Here is a 23,294-nt window from a genome sequence, read left to right as displayed (position 1 = left end):
CACACCAAGCATAATTGGAGAATGTTGAATTGATCAATTCCAAAAAGAGTAATACAGATGGTTAAATGGAGAAAATTAAGATGTGGATGTATGGAATTGAGCAAGATGCCTGATGAATAGAAACAAGTCAACAAGGCCAAGGCAGTTGCTGCCAACAGGGATAAAGTGGTTTTACCTTCGCAATCCATAAAGGAGTTATTATAGAACAGTAACTTTATACATAAGATACTGATGTAAACTGCTGTAAAAACTATCATACCAACTATCAAACATGCACACAAAGTAGCATACTAGAATGCTCAAATTACAGCTTCCTATAAGCTATCTAAAATAGGTTCATGCACCCCATTGCCCTGATAAGCGGTGTAGAAATTTAATGACTCAAACAATGTACATCATGCTGTTACTTTAGGCATATCAACTGCTTTAATATTTCTTTGTCTCACAATTTCTCTGTTTCTGATGCAGCCACATTGATCTCTTTCCTCCCACACTGCATTTAGTATCTCCCTATAGTTTGTCGGTTTCCAAATAAGAACAACAGCATAGTCCTTTAACATTTCCATCAATGATGGGGGCAGAGGGAACTTGAATAACTATCCATGTGTGCAGTTTCTCATACCTTTGCAATTTCAATTATATGCGGTAAAAGAGAAAAAAAGATTACAACCCAAGTGGCTCAGTCATGTTTACGGAAAAACTTTGAAAGAAATTAGATGTGTAGGTTTGGTATAGTAAAGTTTTAAGAACAACCTTCACAATCATAAAATGCTTAAAAGAAATATAACTAATGCACGTACCAACAGCTCTCTGCCTAGTCCCACATACAAAAGGATAGGACTTCACCAACTGCTAGTTTAACTCAACCCAAACTACAACAATCCATGTGAACACCAACCCTAATTTAGTTGATCTAATCTAATCTAACGCCACGGCAGTCAATAATTTAGTACATGAGTGATGAACATGGCATTCGCTTTGTTGTCAAAAACAATAAATATTAATTTTATAGGAGGTGAAAGTTCTGAATAAGAGGCCTGGTTGTTAGTTATATAGGAGTTGTTGATAGTATGTCCCAATGTTCACGAAAATGTGTTATGTATAACGCAAAATAAAGACAAACAATGAAATCATTACAATTCGCAATAAATTGGTTTATGTCTGTCCAATATAGAACGAACCCACGTGATGAGGATTCACAACTTTGTAGTTGATATTTTTGGAGCAGGCCGTCAGATTTCTACCAATTCAGATTGTGGCGACGATGACAATTGTTAATTATGATTGAATTTAAAAAAAAATGTTGACAGAGCCACCAATTTTGATGAGCGTGTGATTAATAGTCTCAGAATAAAGGTGAAAAACAGACATATTAATCATAAATTGATTAATTGTAGTTAGTTACTTTTGAGCAACCCTAATATGTAAGGTATGCATAGTTTGACAGGAATAATTTGTATTGTTCTGCTGAATCATTTGTAAATGTACATGGAAAAAGACATGTTTGGATTTTAGGAGTGTGCCTTACATTGTTTTTTGGTGGAATATATACCTAAACAAGTTAAATGGCAAGAATACAAATACAAATTTTATTTTGACGATACCAGTGGATGAAAGCGGTAGTGTTTTGCCTAACGAAAGAGCGCATTTCCCATTAGGACCTGCACATGAAAGTGAAAATTTCGACAAACAATGGCAAAAGGAGAATGCACAAGCAGAAGTTAAAGGCTTGACTCAGCGTTCCCTGATGTATTTTTCTTTGATGTAAAATCCCACTGCCAAAAACTGGCCAGTCATACAAGCTGCGCAACAAACACAGCATCACAGTATGATAGATGACCACGAAAGTAAGCAGACACAAGGAACACAGTTCCCATTACATGCAAAGAAGGAATCAGTTAAGGATGATTTATGAGATCAAGAAGATAGTGTTGACCATGCCGGAGGCTTTGGCTAAATAGATTTTTGCTTTCTGCTTTACCATGATCAACAGGCCTTAGAACCTGACGGTAGGAGCCGGGGCTGATGGTCTGCTTGTTATCTGCAAGGGAGCCAGTGAAAACTCAATGCCAAAATACACTGGAAGAGTGAGTAAAGTTTGAACATTCATAACAAATTGGAGTAAGAAACACGGTGTTCAAGAGTACAACACGTGATTGTGGTTAAAAAATATTAAATAAAAATTGTAGCATTTCAGGTGATGTCTTTTTTAGAGTTACTAATCAATCGTTCATTGCCTGCCAAGTCAATTTAAATTTTGGGGGTCATGATTAAGCTTTGAATTTTTTTGATCCATTCACAATTTATTTTCTATTTAAAAGGGCCTTTTTTCACTGGCTAACAGGCTGGGCTTTGCACAAACAACCCTGTTCTATCTGGAAGGAGTCCTAAGTGTGTATATGGGAAAAAAGGGATACTTACCTCTGGGTCTTGGTGCTCTCTTCCTGCGGTCTCTGAATGCAGCTCCTGATTGTAGGGCTTCTAGCAGACAATCCATCACACCTGTCTCATCATTCTCTGAAACCCCAAGAACAATAAAGGGTTATTGAAGAAGTGAAGAAAACTAGATATGCTAGGTATGAAGGAAGATTGCTGTCAAATAACATGCATTCCATATCGCTTTTAAATTTAGATCATGCTGTCAACACCTGAGTTTGAGATTTTTGTTAATTAGCTATTTTTCCATGAAAATCCAAAAACGCAATTTTAGAATTGGAGTACATATTTTAAGTTGCTTGGGTTACAATTGCTGTGGTTATGTAGTGAGTTTGCTGACAGAGTATCAGAAACATATTGAATGAACAAGAAAAGATTTTTCAATTACAAATACTAAAATCCTACTGACAAAACGTGTTCAAACCTAAATCAACATGAGGTATAAGATGGTAATAGCATTTTCCTCAAACAAACACTTTGCTAAAAACAGGTCTGTGCTTTTTCATCATTTGTCGTTCACAGAAGTTCAGCTTCGGTTCATGCTCACGTCTTGTTCGCCATCATTACTCAAAGCAAGAAGTAGCATGGATTTCTGTACAGGCCCAACTCTCCTTAACGTCTAAAATTGTCTTGCTTGCCAGGACAATTCATCACAGGTAGCAAGTGTTTCAGACAGTAAAGCCACTTACATATATTCAATCAGAAAGAGAATGGAGAAAACAAACAGACTGGGGAAGAAGCAACTGAAACTTTCAACTTCCAAGATTGTCTTTCGGACATTAATACTCAGAAATAAAATTATATTTTTTTAAAATTGTATTTTCCGATTTTTTCCCCTTCAGTAACAAAGTATTTGTGGTTAAATTGTCATTTTTATATTGAACCGAATAAGATTGAAATGTTTACATTTTTTAAATTAATCATACCAGAATGGGACCGAAGAAAACTGAAATGTTTACATTTTCTTAAATTAATCATTCCTGACTCGGACCATTTACTGTGACTCGATATAAAAATGCTTTTGAATAAAAGATTTACACCTCAAGTAATTATTATTTATTTTTTACTAAAGTCTGTAAAATTTCTGAGTATCTGGGTTAAACCTTGCTACTCAACAAAAGTTTTGATATTATAGTCAGTCAAATATATGACAGCACCTTGGCAGAAACAACAGTTGTGGTTTTATGCATGTTTACACTGTCTCCAGGCATGCTAGAATAGTTGGCCAATGTTGGCAATACTGGTACTGATTGGCTCTTCCAGCCCTGGTTTTGGCACTGAAAATAGGTCTGGAGGGTGCGTTGTTGAACCATTTTTTTTTGGCATCAGCAACACTCCAAAGGGGAAGGATAATTCAAACCATAAAACAACTGGAAGTTGAACAGCATGTTCTAAATTTTGTGCTAAATTATCACCGAAGGGCACAATCATGGGAATGTTTGAAGTAGTAAGTACACAAATTTGTATAGCTATGATGTGCATTACATAAAAAGACAATGTAAATCAAAAATGCGATGAGATAATCGGAGCACTAGATTTTTCTCTCTCCAGAATCTGTCTTAGATAACACATATTTGGAGTGAAACATTTATCCATTTATGAGTACATTTTGACAACAAATGTTTTGTTGGTGTAGATGGGATGGACCCGCATCTCACAATTCAAAGAGGAGCATCTACTAAACTATTTAAGGTAAAGACGTATATTTGCTCATGTAGAGAATACAGCGAGACGGATTGAATTATGAAAATTGTGTTTTAATTTGATTTGGCCCACAGTTTAATGTGTTCACACCTCTACAACTGAACAAAACTAAAAAGGGAGATGAGCTGGAGTTTTTTTTAATTCACTGTGAAAAATTAAACTTGTAATTTATTCCTAGAATGATTAGCATAAAGAAATCAAATGAGGAACAACAACAGCATGCATGAATTGACGGGAAAAGATTGAATGATGTCTACCTGCGTTAAGTTCAATCAAGCCGCTCTTCTTCTGCTGTCTCTCCTGCTTTTCACGCTCAGCCTTTTCTTTTGCTGCCTGCGCTCTCCTCTGTTTTTCTTCAGACTCCTTACGCATCATATTGTCTTTGAGTGCTTGCTGTAAAATAAGAGAAATAAATAACCAGATTGAGAATAAACATTTGGTCGAATAACGATAGCGTAAAGGTGATTTCCACCATTGGGTGTGATTTGTAATTCATTAGGAAATTTGTTATGTCCTTTTTCCACTCCAAAGATTCATACGTTGGTCATGTAATTTAGGGTTTTTTTGGTCATCATATATACATGATTCATTACAATGATTCTGTAGTTATTACATAAAGGTTATGATTTTTTTTTTTTACTTGTACTACGAGCACGTACTTCTATGACAAGTATGCGCACTCGCGTGTACTTGTGCTACAAGTACTGTGTGTGCTGGTATTACAAGTACCAAAACAAAAAATGTGTTTACTTGTTTTACACGCGTGTGATTTTACTACATATATGTGCACTTGTTCTACAGGTATGTGCAGTTATTCTACATGTGTACTTCTACATGTTACTATATACTTGAGTGTACTTGTACTACAAGAACAAGTGTTTTTCTCCGAGTTTCCGTTTAAAAGTCTGCCATTATTACTGGTTGCTGTACCATTTTTGGCTACCAATCTTTTTTAATGTTCCTGTAACAAAAAAAATAATAATCCAACAATTCATTTATCTTTGTAACAACTGCTTAATGATCTAATTCCATTCAATTTAGTCAATTGCCTAGGTTTGAATGTTTGGGAACCTTCATAACAATAACAGATTATATATAGAGAAACAAAAAAACAAAAAAGCGAGCTAGGAACCCCTGATAAGTGGTCAGTATTCCATTATTGCGAAAAGTTCAAGAGTCACGTCGTATTATAAATACAACATTCTAATAGAGTGATGAGGCAGAGCGAGTCAGACAAAGAGGATATCGCCTTCAGCTTTCCTTCATCACTCAAGCTCTGATCCCCCCCTTCTCGTGGATGTCTGCCATTAGACACGCTCAATTGGATTCCTGTCAGATGTGCGGCCTCGCCCTGGGTCTCCTTCCTACGGGTGAGTGAGCATGCTGCATGTGTGTCCTAGATTGTGTGTGCCTTTGTATGCACTTGTCACTTTGCTGGTTTTTTTTATTTTTATTTTTTATTTTTTATGAGGCAAAATAGCTTCGCTTTTCCAAACATGCACCCATATTTTCAGAATACAGCATAAATTTGGAGTTCAATGCTCAGTTCATTAAATGTAGTGATCTCAAAACGGAACAAACCTATTAGCATGGACCTTGGTACAGCAAGGTAAATGCTGACACAGATTTGACCTACGGGTTACTGTGCTGTAATTTACTGCGTGTCTACATTTGTTGACCTAGCCTTGGCTTCTAGCAGGATGACTTTGGGAAGACACCTTTTGAACAACTTACTAAGGGCTTTAGATAAAAATGGTCGAGAAACACACAAGGTGTTGTGTGATGCCAAAATGCGAAAGACACTACCATTGAGCTGAAATCTAACACGGGGCACAACTGCATGTCAACCGACAACAACATGCGCCGCTATCTACGTGTGTGTCCTAGCCCGTCATTGATTGGGTATGAATCTGAAGGGAAGCAATGTCTTCTTTTGATTAAAACTACACGGAGGCAGGATGATTTGTGGGAAACAGCAGATATTTTTCAAGAATTGCTTAAAAAAAAAAAAAAAAAAAATACGTGGCTCCAATCCATTTTTGGACTAGGGTGGCCAATGGAGAATATCAAAAGGACCAATGCCAAAAATGCCTTTCACAATGCACTAAGCAACATGGTGATGTTATCTAAAGAAATAAGATTAAAAAAAGACTTCATGAAGGGCCACAAAAATGGAGACCTTTGTATGCCCCACCCCGCACCTTTATTTGAACGGTTAGTATTCTCGGTTTGTGGATGCTTTGCGCTACCATAATCCTCTATAAAATCCTAAAATAAAATCAGCAACAACTTACTGTCAGAAGTGGGATAAAGACAGCACCCCCTAAATTCAGCACCATGGCCAGCGGTGATATCTTGACAACAGTGGGTATAAGTTGACGTGTTCCATTATAATGCATTAGCATTAACTTTAGCAAGCACCAGGAGTGTGATAGACAGCCTTCAGAATAGCAGTGATAGGAAAAGCCTTATTCATGTAATATATATATATATTTTAATTCATTAAAATGTGTCAGGGTTTTTAAGTAGTCTTTACTTTCGCCCAATCCAATAATTTATTCATTTTAATTTGACTTTACAGTACCTTTTTCACTTTTACAACCAATCAGTGACCTAGTTTCAAAACATTTACCTATTCATTTGCTTCAGTTGGTATAGAAAACAATATGACATGAACAAGTTTTGTTCCTTTGTAAATGATTTTGTGCAAAAGAGCATATAATGTATCAGTTTACTCACTATGAACATTGTACGGAAGTTGCTGAGATCCGTGAAGAACTCATCCACTGATGTTTTCTTAGGATCAATAGCAAAATAATCCAAGAGATTTAGGTAAAGTGTCTCCATGTTTCTTTGCATGGTCACCAGTTTGTCATACTGCTCACGTGCCAGTTTGGTGAAGCTGTGAAGGTGTTAGTTAAGTCCAGCACAAATTCATCATGCAATGAGCATATGACCAATGGAAATTCTTGAGCATGAATTTCAAGATACATACAGACAACCCTTTTTATCATGTGCATCCTGGAGAAAAACTGAATACACAAATTGAAAAAAAGGTGTAATAGTGGAAGTATACTTAAAGTCACTATTTCCAGAAAACGGCAACCAAAAGTCATATCTGTGTGCATGATCAGTATGTATTCTAATCCCCAAACACATCTTAGCTAGTTAGCTGGTTGGGAGTTCGCCCGACCAATCTACATGTGCTTTGTGGACTTAGAAAAGGCATTTGACCGTGTACGACGGGGAGTCTTGTGGGGGCTACTATGGGAGTATGGGGTACCGGAACTATGGGCTCAGGTCCCTCTAAGACCGGTTTCAGAGTTTGGTCCACATAGCAGGTAAGTAGTCTATTTTGTTGTTTTTATCCCCAAAAAAATTCTCAAAACTGCTTTGATCAACATCCCAATGTCGTGCCCAATTAGTTGGCTTGTTTTTTGGGTTAAACTGCAGTAAACTATACAGGTGTTAGCTAGTTAGTTTGCATGTAGACACGGTGCCAATCGAATGGGAATCGAGACAAAAAGGCTTTACATAATTACCAGGCTACCATCGCCAAAAGTGCACCAGTTAAAAACTAGGATATGATAAACTCAAATTCTGAAATTTATTAGTTGATCACTATTGACATATAGGGCACGTTTGCTGCACACTATATAATAGCTCTGCACTTACATGAGCAATTTTACCAAAACGTATTGGTCAAATGAATGTCTGGTTTCCTCTTGAACACTAATAAAACTTCAGTTAATTAAGGCAATATGATAAATAAAATAAAAACCTTTTATAACTTTCCTTTTTTTGTCAAAAAATGTTTTGAGAGTGTAATATAAATATTTCAGAAAATAAGATAAATGATATACTTTTAAACTATTTCATATATCTTAAATATAGTACTGAGAATATGATCTATTGAATATGACTGCAAAATTTATGTAAAGGATATAACCATTTTACTGAAGAACATGTCACTGGGGTTGTCAGGGGAAGAAAAAGTGTCGAGGTCTCTCTCCAGCTGCAACAGCTGCCTTTCCATCTGCCTGAGGCTTTTTTCCAAATTCTCTGCAGACACTAAAACACACCAAGCTGCACTCAGGCACAAGCAGATTCATAAAAGCACAAAAAAGTACATAAAAGTGCCAAAGAAAGAGAAAAAATAAATTAAAAGGCAGATTCAATTGCGTAAAAAAATACAGTAATCCCTCGATTATCGCGTCTTCACTTATCGCAAATTCACTACTTTGCATTTTCCCCCCGCTATTAATTATTTTAAAAAAAAATTGCAACCGGAAGACAGATGAAAATGGCAGAAGTCAGGAGCACTGCCTCCTCTTCTGCAGGAGAAAGTGTTGTAAAAGCCTTATTTTTTGTTCATAATCTTTACGTTCACCAAATCCAACAATCTATTTATTTTACTTTGACCTTACAGGACTTTCAAATACTAAATAAGATGACCTAAGTGTGAATCTGCACAATTACCTCTGCTTGCTCGGTCCACATTTTGCAGGTCATCAACAAATTTTATTACATCTGGAAATTCCTCCTCACATATTTGTGCCAGGAAATGGAGTAATGTGGTCTTCTGGTCAGAAGACTTTGTATCTTTTAACTGTTAATAAGAGAGAACCACAAAGTATTAAGAGTAGAAGTACCTACACCTTTGCTGCCTCCACCTGACACAAAGAGAAAAACCTACAATATGAACGAACTTATGCCTTGTACATTTGGTATTCATTGAGAATTAGCATCTAAAAGAAACCTGCCAAAAATTCAACTGTTACTGTTAAACTAATTTCTCAAGTAGACACATACAATAAATAAGTTATGTATTGGAACAAAGTATTGAGAGGACACATTTAAGAGCCCGGAATAACGGCAGTGATGAATGCTTGCTATGGGGATTGTGCAGCTAAAGATGGATGCGTTTCCTACCCACGGATTATAGTCTGCTCTGTCATCATTACTCTCGTGTGGAAAAAAAAAATGACTGATCTGTCTCCATCTCATGTAAAATTGACAGATATTGGCCAAGTCCTCATCGTTCTTGGCAAAGATTTGCCAACAATGACTAAGAACAAAAACTATTAACTCAATTAATTATGTAATATGAAGGCTTGGAGACATTTTGCACTATTTTTTGCAGCTCATGTCACCGCACAAGAGATATCCTCTATCATCTACAACCCAGCAGAAATAATCTTGTTTGATGAATTGAAAAAACAAAGAATTTAATGTTTCCCATGTTTAATAGTGGCAGGAGAATTGTAAATAAAAGCCAAGATTTATAAGAAGTAGGCAAAACAGTCATAGTAATGTTTTAACCAATCAAACATATCTCAGATTGTCCTGTCTACCAACAATGCTAAGCATGGCTATAAACAAAAGAAGCTTTAAATGAAGTGGGCTCTGTTTGAGAGAAAGGAGAACATAAGTGATAGATTGAACAGGCACAGGAAAAGAAATCAAGACTGTGGGCATATTTTACTTACTCTGTAACTGTTTTGAGTCTATCTGTTCATGTATTGTACGCACGTGCTCTGACTGACGTTAAGTTTGTCACATAATGGTTGTGTTCATGAGCAGTACAATTATTTTGAATTTATTGGTATTTTCTCTATTATTATAGTGGTAATAAAGTGTGCAATTTACATGCTTCAATACTTTTATCAACCATCTTTCACATGGTCATTTATACTAGGTTCCCTTTTGCTTCTAATATTATGGATGGAAATGACAGAAAATCATGTGGTTACATTCAATTAGCCTGCATTTGTAAATAAACTTTTCACAGAAAGGTCAATGCTTACCTTGCAGAGGGAGCTTAGGTCGAAGCCAAAGGATTGGGCATTTCGGGAACCTGCATTCAAGTAATTGCCCAGGAGCAGCACAAGTTCCAACAAGCAGCCAAAGGAGTGGCTTGTCCTGACTTCATCACAAGCAGAATTTACAGCCAGAATATCAGGCCGAATATTATTTACCTGCTCGTCAAACTGTAGTCGGAAGAGGATATGGTTAAGTCGAGGTTTTAGCCGCTTTACACTGCTCATCTGGGAGACGAGACAAACAAGAAGACATAAAAAAAGTTTCAGTATCGTAAATCCTTGCATTATGTGCTGGTAATGCTAGGTAGGCATAAACGATGCTGACATTGATTTGATTTGGGACCGAGGACTGTTAAGTTAATTATAGACTTACTGTCCATATAGAGCAAGAAAATTTAATATACAATAGGCTGCGTTGGATTACCACTCTCACACAATTAGAGCAAATTGAAAAATATTGCGTTGAGGCCCATGACCCGGAAAATACATGGATTGTGGTTGAGTGTTGGGTTGGTGTGGGAGGTTCAGCTTCCATTAGTGTTAACAGCAGCTGTCTTTAGGGTTTGGGATTCCCCAAAAAAGTGTATGAAAAGAAATGCCGTTGTCCGTGTCTGTTCCTACTATGAAAGGGGATATTTTGGCCAAATACAATACCAACTACAAATATTGCTCCGGGACCAAATTAAATTAAGATGGCGCTAACCACAGAATGTATGCGATCACTGATTTTTACACATTGAATTGTTGAATCTTTTCAAAGAGTATGCTGAAATAAACTCTCAAGAAACACAGATATCCATAACTGTACAAAAAAAGAAGGATTTATGTAATGTTATCGATCAGCGCTTTTAAAAATGACGTAAAGGCAGGGCAGAGGGCGCGTGACTCAATGAAAAACGAGTAGGTAGACGAGTATACTCGTGTTCGTGTGACGAGTTAGAATACAGTATTGAAAGTTGGTCAGAGGAGAAGGTACGTCCTGAAGAACATGAGATTTTCCCCTTCAAGTTCAAAGGGTTCAAGGGTAAAGCACCATAACACAGCCCCGTGAGTGAGAGAAAAGGAGGGACCCGACATGAAGTATCATGGGCTCCATTAACATCGGATCTACTAAATGTTAAATATCTTAAATTTCCAACCTTAGACTCTACAAGCAAGCATAGTAATTGAAAAAAGAATATTTCCTGAACACTCACAATTACACCAAACTGCTCTGGTTCTGACAAATTTGGATAATCATTCTTGTACTTCGCCAAAGTATTCAGCTGCTCCTGCTCAGGTAAGTGTTTCACAAGGTTCTATAAAAATAAAAGGGAAAAAGAAATTTTAGGTACAAATGGGTAAAAAAACAGTAGGACAAAGCTGTGTATATTGCTTTTAACAACTACATTTTCTAGCTCTTAATACCTAAATACTATATCTTCTCCAAAAAAAAAAGAGTAGTGCTTGTGCTGACTAAAACATGATACTGAGAAGCACAGTTATTTTATGCTATTTGAATGCTATTCAATTCTACAGTGGAAAAATCTTTTATTCACTTTCACTGATTGTTAAAAGGCAGATTAATTTGTTTCTTGGCAATAATCAGGCATTACCGCTGTTGGCCTGGCCACACTGAAATAAAAAAAACATTCTACCATTGACAAAATACCTAAAAAATAACACCTCCTAAAGTGATTACTTAGTATGCATCTAATGTTTTAAAAAGTAAAATAACATTCTTGCGTAGACAATTGTGTAACCAACAAAATATGATCTAAAATATTACCCCACCTGAATCATTGGTTCAGTTAGGTGCTCTTCATCAACCTCCAATATCATCTGACAAATGTCTTTGTAAGGCATACGGAAAGAACCCAGAAAAATTGCTGGAAAGAAACAGGTTTGAAAAGAAAATTGAGAACTAATGTTGCAAAAAATGCCACATTTCCAAATTTTTTGCATTGGTTGTCGGTCGGAAAACATGGGTTCCGCATGGGGCTCTTTGGCGCTGCCCTAGAGGCTCCCTGGAGCTTTTTCAAAAATGTTTGAAATTGGGGGAGAGAAATATATATTTTTATTTTAATATGGTTTCTGTAGAACAAACATGACACAAACATTCTTAACCTTTTCCATTGCTATTGCAATGTGTAGAAAAATATTAAATTTCAACATTTGTCATCATAGCCTGGGACAAATTTCTATTAGCAGGGCGATTCAACGTTTCTTAGACCAAATCATTTGCATTCATTTCCAATGCAGAAGGATTGCCGTAATGTTCACATTGTGGCGAGAAGTTATCAAATAACAAAAAGTGTCATGTGGAAAGACATTTCCAGATAAGGCGCACTACATTTGCAGCCAAGTACCCAGTTGGGAAGGAGAGAAAAAGTGTGATTGCATTACTTGTAGATAAATTGGAGGAAGGCAAAACTAGATTTCAGAAGTGGATTGCATCTCCAAACTCCATCACTACTTTAAATCTACTATTTTAAATGTCATTATACTTGTATAATGACAATAAAAGCATTCAATTCAATTCACTGCTGTTGAAAAGGCACATTATGCATGTTCCATTTTTTGTTGTTTTGTCTGATGCTCAAAATAAAAATGACATCAAAAATCTGATTTCTTTCTTACATTTCTTTAATTTTACCAAAGCAATTAAACATAATTCATTAATATTGTAATGAAGTTAAACTTGAGGTGGCATCCTATAACACCAGTCACGTGGTGCGTAGTTCTCTACAGAATGCACTGCAGGGAAAATAAACATTTAATCATGATTGGTCATTATGTATTTTTAGCCAACATATTCATTTTGATAGTAGGCTAATATAGATACTACATACTGCCTGTGTTGCTTTCATTATAAGGCTTATACAAGGCTTTTAATTTTTTTGCCGCCTCAAGACATTAGTTTTCTTTTTTTTTTTTTTAAATCTAATGTAGCTCTTTCAACATTTTGGGTTGCCCGCCCCTGGATAGGTATAGGCATAAATCATGTGCCAGTGCTAAAAAAGTATTAAAAGTAAAACAAAGTAAAATCTGTAACAGGTATTTAGCTTTCATTTTTTTTCTTTTACTGTTTGAGCAGCATGGAAGTCAAGGTGGAGTAGCTCTGTGTCGTAATGTATCGATTGTTCAAACTTTTGAAGACAATGAATTACTTAATGTACTGATTTGTTCTTTTCCCAAATAATTTAGAGCTCGACTATAAGCATATGCATGGAGAAAAAGTATGACTATAAAATATTAAGTTGTTTCATACTGTAATTCAGGACAATAGAGCATATCTGACTATAAATTGCAATAGTCCAGACTTTAATATGGAAAATAAATGAGTACGAGTAGTTCATCTTTAACAAAAACCAAAACAGTTGAGAATGATACATGTATGGAAATATCAAGCAGTAGAAAGTTTGGCTTATTTATTTATTTAAGTTGCCCTTTGTCATGTTTTTGATGACGGAGTTGACTTTTCACATTTTTGGTATTTTAAACTAGTGGCTGTTGAGCATAGTTCCCTCTATTTTTTTGTTGGTCTGAGCAGAAAGACAACCTCCCTGAGCGCACTGAGTACCAGTGTGAGCGACATCATCGGTATTCGGATGATTCGCCTAAAGACGTTTCGCCGACGGACGTTTGACAGACGGGCAGGTCGCCGAATGGACGTTCCACCGAACGTTCATTCGGCCGAACGTTCATTCGGCCGAACGGAGGTTTCGCCGAAACGGGATTCGCGCGCTCGCCCCGCCAGATCGTGTGTGTACAAGTTTTTCAACCTCGGCCCGCGGGCCATATACGGCCCGTTAGGATTTTTAATCCGGCCCGCCGCCGGTGTTGTCCAAATTATAGTAAAAATCAATGTTCGTATACCATCAATGGCAGCCCGGGAATAAGCACTCTTGGGCGGGCATGGCAGTCCGGGAATAAGCACTCTTGGGCAGGCAGATGTAGCAGAACCGAGCCGTAAAATGACAGCAATCGGGTCAAATCCATCCTAAAACAGCATTTAATGATTAAATACAAATATTGGATGATATCGCGATGGAGGCAAAAAAACGTCTATAGATGTCCATTCGCCAAACGGCTCAAAATGCTCTCAAATTCGGTCAAATCCAGCTGAAAACAGCGTTTAATGATTAAATACAAATACTAGTACGACCTGTCCGTCTGTCAAACGTCCGTCGGCGAAACGTCTTTAGGCGAATCATCCGGTCACGACATCATCATTGCTCGCTATGGGCACACCAGTATCACACCTGCCACAAGCAGGTGCATGTCAATGTTCCCTCTAATTTTTCATGTAAAACATGCTGTAAAACACGAAAAACATGAGTGGACAGAGCTACTGCCACTGGCTGCCACTTAAACGGCGCCATCATGGGGAAAGGAGTAAAAAAAAAAAAAAAAAAAAAAAAAAAATTAAAAAAAAAAAAAAAAAAAAATCGATTTTTTTTTTACTGCGCGCCATATGATTGCTACTGCGCAGAGAAGACGAGAGTAGTGCGCAATTGCGCACGCGCGCAGCTTAGAGGGAACATTGCTGTTGAGTAGTAATGCAGGAGATTGAGGTCAAGTTAAATTGAGGACTTTAAAGTCGGTTTAAAAAAGGAATAAGAACACTCTACAACAAATCGAAATTAAAATAAAATAAAAAGCTCTGTATTTGTGTGCATTTGCACAAAAATGTTGTAGGCATTATGTACTGTATGACTAGAACTTCTGTTCATCTTTGGAAATGCAAACAGCACTTTCTGCTGCATTTCCCATGCATATAAGTGTACTGTATGAATGTAATTTTGATTGACAGATTTAAACTACTCACATAGATTCTGTGCAATCTTTGGATCAAGCACCTTCAGCTCTTTGATCCGCTTCTTAATAGATTTCTTATCCTCAAGATCCTCTTCTTTTTTGGCTGAAGAAAACAAAGAAGCAGGAAATTATCTATCCATCAAGTTAATAGTTGCATAATCATTCATTTTCGGAAACGCTTATCCACACAAGGGTCGTGGGGGGTGCTGGAGCCTCCCAGCTAACTACGGGGATCAGGCGAGGGATACCCGGAATTGGCAAGGCACAAGGAGACAGACAACTATTCACACTATCACTCATACCCAAGGCCAATTTAGAGTGTTTAACCAGCCTTACTATGCATGTTTTTGGCACATGGGAGGAAACCGGAGTACCCGGAGAAAACCCACGAGCAGGAGAACATACAAACTCCACGCAGTAAGAACCAACCTGGCTTCGAACCCTGTACCCCAGAAGTGTGAGGCGCTAACCACTCGTCCCACCGTGCAAATAGTTGCACACATTTTATTAATTATTCATTTATTTTTAACTGACAAATTACTGTCCATTTATGGTATGGTGTAATATTCTTTTATTCAGGATGAGACTAATGTCTTTTTTTTGGAAGATGAATGTGCAAATGGTACAAATTGTATGGTCCGGAAGGGTTGAACGTTTGCATAAAGTAATTTAGTTGTCGGTAAGAGAAGGAAAGGGAGGAAATTGTTCTAATATTCAACTTGGCAGTCTTACAAGGCTGGCACATTTTATGTTTAAATGAAAATCTGAATTGCTACATGACTGCCGATTGAAAGAAGTATTGGCATGTCCACAAACATGCATCGCTATAAACGAACACCACATACAAGAAAATCAAAGTCCAACACATGGTTAACTTACGTGGCTCGTCAGTTGATGTACTCTCCTCATGATCTTTCAAAAATGCAAGGGAGGTAAAGTACAAAAAGAAGAGGATGTAATAAAAATGTTTCAATGGACAATTTGGTTTTGCGTGGCAGAAACAGAAGAAATACAATTCTGGAAATCATGTTAAGTAGCCGATAAACAATGTAATGTGAATAAAGAAAGGTAACCAAAATCATAACAGTCCAGGAAATTCAATGGTCAAAAACTCTGGCCACTAATACTGCCGCTCCGATTGTTAAAATCTAATAATGATAAAGTGGCTTATTGTTTCAAACTAAAATGACAAAATATATACCACAAACCATTACAGAACTACTCTGAAAGATTAGGTTTCCATATGAATTGATATTTTGAGGCAAAAACAAAGCACTGGTAATGTGCGTGCAACTGTGGCAACAATACGCAAAATTGATTGCACCATAAGTGAAACCAAGTCAAATTTCCATTCGATGTCAAAGAAATGGTTACGATTTGTTGCAGTGCAGATATGGCAAACATTGCCACTTATGGGATTAGATAAATATTGAGTTGGTGAATTTAAAAGGGGGAGGGCTGTCGGCTTAATCGCTCAGCAAACATCTTTTCTTTTTCTTGGAAAAGTCTGATTTCCATTGGAAACACAGAAGTGTGACGGTAGTCAATGAAAAAATAAGTTTTGTTTCTCATAAAAAGGTATTGAACATTAGTCCCTCCATCAGTTATTTTCATGCAATATTGATTTTTTTAATAGCTTTAGAGCAGTTTAATTAATGCACTTGATGACTGTGTGTTTCTGAAGGTGGAGCAAAGCTCTCTATGTCCCTTTCCTCTGGGTCGGCAAAAGAACCGGTGAGTGTGTGATTATTTTTGTTATATACCAGGTTGAGAAGAGGTAATGTAAGTGGTGAGTGGTGTGATCATGATCAGCATTAAAGAAACTACTAAAACATGTTCAAAAAAGCTTTTGAATAAGGTGTTTTGCGTCTCCTTTGCCGTAAACATCTTGCATTATGGAACATGTGAGATTAATACTGAAAATATTGCGATTTAAATATTGTGTCATCGCTGGCCCTAACTCCACTTTATCTTTTAAATGACAGCTGGCAACAATTACAGGTTACATTGCAAGGCTTTTACAATTGAGAAGACTTCTGAGGCACATGCCAACCCAACAGCAGCTTCCCACCAGGATGTATTAGTAAATCATACTGTGAAAGCACTAAAGGGAATAGTGGAAAACTGCTGTCAAAGAGCATGACTGATGCTGTACAATGACAGGCAGACCATCGAGACAGGCAAGTAACACCTCAACACACCCAACCAGTCATCACAAAACAGACAACACTCAAACACGTGTTGAACAAACACTTTTTTTCAAGAATTTAAGGTATATTTTTTTATCAGGTAATTGAGTAAATAATGGAGCTGCCTTGCAGTGTAGAGGTTTAGTCGCCTCATGGTGCAGGCTGGCACGGGCTCGATTCCCACTGGTGTAAGTATGATTGTGAGTGCTGATGGTCGTTTTTCTCTCTGTGTGCCCTACGGCTGACTGGCGACCAGTCTAGGGTGTAGACTGTCTTTCGCAGCTGGAATAAGCTCCAGCAACCCTTTCGAGGATGTGCAATATGGAAGATGAATGAATGAACGAAGTAAGCAATGGGTCCTAACTTTCTATTGAATAGTTGTTAAATGTTTAACGACACAGTATTGCATCTTACACGAGTCATTACTAACAATACAATGGCACTTGCATGCTCACATCACTGTAATGAGTGCAATACTGTATAATACAGTAACAAGGCCTACAACAAATAATAGCAGTTTATCTATTTTCCTAAAAATAAACAGAAGAGAATGTACTATATACAAATAATATCTCTGGCAAAAGCAGATTTCACCAGACATCTGATACACATGACCTCTGTATACAACAAGTGAACAGATCTATTTCGACAGATTTGTCAGATAGTTAAACCACCTGCTCTGTTTGACTCACTCTTTTGTTCTGAAATGGCCAAGTCTCGGAGTTCAGTCACCTTGACAGAAAATCAACAGCCCTTTCTGTGATATCAAGGCACACTCAACCACCTTGACTCATACTGACAGGACAGGACAGCGGTTGACTGAGTGGAATGTAGAAGAGGGTCATCAAAGTAATGGAGTGAGGTGTTGCAAGAGAGATAATCAAAGTGTACCATGCAAGACCAAATCTCCCCCTAATTCACAGCAGATGACCAAGGGCCATAATCCTTGTGAAAATTTCAATTCTGATGGACACAAATTAACAGGCTGAATTCAGCTTTTCTGGACTTTCTCTTTACTAAGCAAAGCCTAACTACTAAAAAATCACATTTGCATGCACATCAAATAAAAAAAAAAACACAAACACACACACACACACGTACATACAAACAAACAAACACACACACACACACACGTACATACAAACAAACACACACACACACACACACACTTAACATTTCCAACTGGCCCAGGTGTGTATAAATGTTACCATTATCTTTATTCTCAGTGGAATAGTGCCCTCTAAAGGTCCCTTATATACACTAAGGTGAGTGGCATAAAGGCCTTTTTACACAACACTTTGCACAGTGCACTACACTATTGGCAAACCCATAAATAGTTTATGTGGTATGGGGGTGGTGCAATCCTGAATGAGCGCTGCTGCACGCTTTGGCCAGCACGTTCTGGACTGTGAAGTGCAGCAGGTGAAAGGGACAAAGGGAGGCCGTACAAATAGCAGCATGTTTTATTTGAGTGTCAAAATCACGATGTCAGAACACATTTCCAATATATTAAACTCTCCGCATTCTATTCTCCAAAAAATGAAGAAAACTATAGCTTGCGCAACAATGGAAAAATGCTTCTTTGCGTGGAGAATTCTAGACACTTCACTTATTTACAGATTTTTTTTAATATTCATATACTTAGAATGTTAAAGCAGGTCGTGACAGATTAATGAAATGGAGTTTGGAAATGTAACATTTTTGACATTGCGTTGAGTTGTCTCATTTATTGAGTGCTGTACTCTAAATTACCACGTTAATAATAGTCATTTCCCAATTGCATGTACCGAATTTGTCTGGAGTGGGCAGAGGGAGGGACAAGAGACGTGTGGAAGAGCTGGACGGAGGTTTTTTGTCGTCAGCAACGGCAGAAAGTAGCCGTGTCATTTTCAAAATGCAAATAAACGATTAAAAACATGACAAAGCTGATGACTCCTTTGTCAATGTTATAAATTATTTTAGCATTGCGCCTCTCTGCACTCAGTTAGTGTCCATCTATTGCGCAGTCTGGGTCATTTCATGGTGTGTTCTTTGTGATTTCTCATTGTTTTGTGATTCTATCAACACCTGCTATGCTTCAAAAGCTTGTTGCTCCATTTAAGAATGTTAACATGCTTAAACGGCAACGGAGAATGATGACAATTGTATGGGGAAGGTGCGGATTCTGGATGTGGCAAAGAAAGGGAACACTTACGCTGCCATCTTGCTGAATTTTAGAGTAAATCAGTCTTTCATTCGCTCTATCAAGAAGGACGTGGCTAACATTAGTAAAATGTCTTCCATCACTTAGTAATACAGCAGAGAGGGTTGTTACATCTCATAAGACTATCGTCTGTGTGGAAGCTACTTCGAAGCTGATTGCTGAAAGAAAAACATAGCCTTGGATCCTGGTGTTGGAACCTATCTACTGCTATAGTTTAGGTATGACTGTACAAAAAAGTCCACCCACCACCAATGTAAATTATCAACACAGGCCTAGTCGCCCTCTTTCGGTAAAGTGTAAAAATAACAGGTGCAGTGATATCATATAGTGTGAATAATTGCACATACAGTGGTACCTCGAGATAGGAGTACCCCGACATACGAGCAATTTGAGATAAGAGTAAAATTTCGAGCAAATAATTATCTCGAGATACGAGACAAATTTCGAGATACGAGAAAGCCAGGTGGCCAAGACATGAGAGGCTGTTTATGATTTTAGTGCACTGTCTTTTTTGCCGCATCTCTTTCGTGTATAACAGATATCTACGAGCACTGGGCGGAGCGTTGCATTTTTTTCAGTGTTTTTTTCCCCGTCACTCAGCGCGAATGGCGTAGCGATCGCTAGTACGAGGAGTATATATTACTTCTCGTTGGCAAGTGGTTGTGCGTTATCTATTGTGAGGACATTTGTGTGCATCATTTTCGGAATATTTTGAAGGGAATACAAAAGCAAACAGCCCATTGATAGTGGAAGTCAGGGTGGAGGCGGGGCAAACAGCCAACCCGGGCGGCCGGGAGAAGAAAGGTATAAAAATGTAAAACAAAATTAGAAGTTTAGTGTAAGGTTAGATTAAATTTATTTTTGAGTGTGTCTGCATCGTAATCCAAATTCATTTCAGTTATATTACGATTCACCGGTGCAAAAAGTCTCCCCCCCGTACCCCTCTATGTCCCTTTCTTTCTACCCTCCGCGAAATCCGTCTAATTTTAGTTCTATTAAACACATTTTAGTAATATTAAACCACTAGTTATGTGTTACTTTGTTAATAGATGGCGAATTAGAAAAAATAAAACATTTTTTTCCAATCCAATATCCTCTTTTTGGTGTTTTTTCAGAGGGTTGGAATGAAATAATTTGTTTTTAGTTCATTTCAATGGGAAATATACGTTCGAGTTACGAGAATATCAACATACGAGCTCAGTCCCGGAACGAATTAAGCTCGTATCTCAAGGTACCACTGTATACAACTTTTTAATGTGACCTTTTAATCCAGAAAGTACACTAGTTAAAAGGAAATCTGCTCATAGCAGGCTATACTTTCCTGCCCAACATACACAAAGCACATCTGGATGAAAAACCTCAACAGGAAAATATAATGAAAGCAGATGTCTTTTTAACGAGTTAGGCCAGTACTTGGGTGATATGAAGGCAGAAAAACACAAATTGGGAAGAAATTGAGATGCTGATCCCTGAAAAAAATTGTGGCTGGAATACAACAACAATGATGGCCAGTGATATTGAAAAATATAGATCATAAACTCTTAACTATGAAGCGGTGAAAAAAAGCCTCAAGGGGAATGTTTGCACGAATGTTTACAAAAAAGCAAAACTGAAATCGATATGGGCTAACTTGAATGTATCAATTACCCTCCTTAATCGTAAAGAAAATCTATGCGGATAGCTGAAGTTTGGCGTTTCCAAACACAAAGCCACTGCACCTCCAGTATTTGAAGATGAGCTGTGGAGTAGAGGACTTCCCTCCCATCCCTGATGCGTGGCCTGAAATTAATTGTTACTTTTGCATTCTCAAAAAAGGGCTGATAAAAGGAGCTAAAAAATAAAACTAAATATCTACTGTAGGTCTTAAATTGTGGCGCATGCACCGCTTAGAAAAATCCCTGGTTGAAGTTAACAGCATGTATGGGGACCAACGGTCATAAAAAGACAACGATGTGAATTAAAATTTGATGAGAAAAACTGTTTCATATGGTGTACTTCTAAATGTTTAATGATCACCCAGATGTTGTTCTTAAATAGGATGCTACACTGTGATAAGACAGCAAACACATTCTAAAGACCAAGACTCATTGGCACGCACTGCCTTTAACAGCTGAAAGAAACAGAAACACCATGCTTCCAACAACGAGTGGGATTTCAAGAAAACAAGATGAAAACAAACAAGTTAGCCACAAACCATCTGGATGACCTAAAAATAATGTATGCAAATATGATATATCATCGGCGTTTATTTTATACGTAAGTAGAGGTAGCACTGTAAAAAAAACAATGTTTCCTTTTTATTTTTTAATGCAAATAAAAAAATACACAGCATTAGATATATTTACTCTCCTTTTTAAATGAAAAAGAAAATTAAAATATTTAAAAAATATGTGATGGTTCACTTTAAATAAAAAAATGAAATTTAAAAAAACACTGAGGGTTACTTTTTTTTTTTTTAATCCCAAAATATATATTTTTTTAAATCTAAATCTTTTAATCTCTTTAGAATGTTTACTTTGCTGTTTTATTTTTTTTAATTTGGATAAATAGATACACGAAGAAACAATATTTACTTTAATTAATTAAAAAGGAAAATATACGAATAAATATTTAACGTTTTTCTTTTTTTAGTAAAAAATATCCCCAAAAAATACTAGATATTATCTTAAAAATATTAAGAGGCTCAAAAAGAGGATTGCATTTTAAAGACAGCTCACAAAATTGGATTAACAAAAAAACTAATGTGGTCTTATGCCATCGCATATTCCACCTAATGCAGGTTATTTGTAGAACGTAAACCCCACAATAAACGTGGGACCACTGTAGAAACATGAATTTGTGCTCATTTGATTTTTTTTCCATGGCCATTTCACAAGCCAGGAGTGCCTTATCTAAATATTGGTTAGGAGTAATTTCCTTCCCATGTTGATCAGTGTGCAATAACACCCAATAACATGTAAAAGTATCTATTTAACATTATATACATTGTCACATCTGGGTATAAATCACACGACGAGCCAAAATGTGAAAAATACTGTTAATTATCGTAGAGAAAATATAGTACATTATTTTGTCCATGCATTCCATGTTAATAAAAAAAATTGGCTGAACAAATATATATAACTGTTGTATGTTTCTTTGACATTGAAATTAACACAATATTTAGTCTAATTTTAGAAAACCAAGGAAATAGCTGCAGTTAAAGAAAATGATAATTCTATAGGCATGGAGAAATAGAAGGCTTCTGACAGACTCTTGATGTAGTATTTTTAGTGATACACAGATTAATTAAATTAATTAAACATGAGAGGTTGGGTTCGATAACACCTAACTGTACAATTGTCTTACCTGCTCTTTGGGAACCAAAGGTGAAACCAACTTTGTTGAGCAAATCAGGCTTTGCATATTGGTCATCATTAGCAAGAACCCAGAAACAGCCTTCTGACATTTCCTGGGGTTGGATCTAGATGGAACAAGTATACAAAAATCATCATACTTGCTTTGACTTTCATTTAGGACAAAACTAAATGAACAGACTGGATCAAATCTTACGGTCATGCAATCAACCTAGGACCTTGGCGATAGAAGTATTGAGCAGCCCTGGTGTAATATCACTCTGTTATTCGGCACAATTGTACATTCAACATTCAGATTGTAGTTAGCAATAAACCTAGGTAAGTCTTCAGCCAAAGTACAGGACATTTTCCTTTAGATGTTTTTGTTTTGTTATATTTTGGTGGTTTGTAATAACGTGCGGTAGAGCTGGTAACATCAAAATGGTTCGTGAGACAGATTTGTATTGCAAGGTAGATTAGGAGGGAATAGAATTGTCCGGGGCACATATCTCATCATGCAGTACTGCCCGACACAGGGTGCAGCACGGTTAGCTACAATAGCCCACTGAACTTCAAGGAAGGCAGCTGTTGCTTAAAGGTTGTCACCTAGACTTGCCTCCTTTGAGCATTACTAAGAAGGAGGGCATGTAGTAGTAGTAGTAGTAGTAGTAGTAGTAGAATCTTAAACCTATTAAAGAAAGGTTAAACGGAGTGAAGCAATAAAAATCGGTTTGATTTTGTGGGATTATGATGCAGTGATTAGATTTATAGTTTGGTATTACACAGCTCATTTCAAGAGGGGCAT

General features: G+C 37.0%; 1 protein-coding gene across 4 annotated transcripts in view; it reads right to left on the bottom strand.

Moving 5' to 3' along the window:
- Positions 1 to 23,294, bottom strand: part of LOC144064303 (protein diaphanous homolog 3-like) — a 73,448-nt gene that overhangs the window by 33,146 nt on the left and 17,008 nt on the right. For 3 of the 4 annotated variants that reach the window (XM_077586742.1, XM_077586724.1, XM_077586734.1), the window contains exons 18-29: positions 22,503 to 22,617; positions 15,642 to 15,674; positions 14,773 to 14,865; positions 11,736 to 11,830; positions 11,159 to 11,260; positions 9,948 to 10,187; positions 8,620 to 8,749; positions 8,087 to 8,211; positions 6,880 to 7,044; positions 4,398 to 4,533; positions 2,422 to 2,517; positions 1,982 to 2,041 (exon numbers count right to left, since the gene is read on the bottom strand). In XM_077586742.1, the coding sequence (XP_077442868.1) occupies positions 1,982 to 2,041; positions 2,422 to 2,517; positions 4,398 to 4,533; positions 6,880 to 7,044; positions 8,087 to 8,211; positions 8,620 to 8,749; positions 9,948 to 10,187; positions 11,159 to 11,260; positions 11,736 to 11,830; positions 14,773 to 14,865; positions 15,642 to 15,674; positions 22,503 to 22,617 (1,390 nt within the window). The remainder of the gene's footprint in view (positions 1 to 1,981; positions 2,042 to 2,421; positions 2,518 to 4,397; positions 4,534 to 6,879; positions 7,045 to 8,086; positions 8,212 to 8,619; positions 8,750 to 9,947; positions 10,188 to 11,158; positions 11,261 to 11,735; positions 11,831 to 14,772; positions 14,866 to 15,641; positions 15,675 to 22,502; positions 22,618 to 23,294) is intronic. The other variant, XM_077586752.1, reaches the window with a different exon arrangement.

Source organism: Stigmatopora argus, chromosome 2 (genome assembly GCF_051989625.1).
Source record: "Stigmatopora argus isolate UIUO_Sarg chromosome 2, RoL_Sarg_1.0, whole genome shotgun sequence".
In the NCBI taxonomy this organism is placed as follows: domain Eukaryota; kingdom Metazoa; phylum Chordata; class Actinopteri; order Syngnathiformes; family Syngnathidae; genus Stigmatopora; species Stigmatopora argus.
The sequence above is the reverse complement of the archived record's forward strand: the minus strand, read 5'-3'. Positions and strand labels throughout refer to the sequence as shown.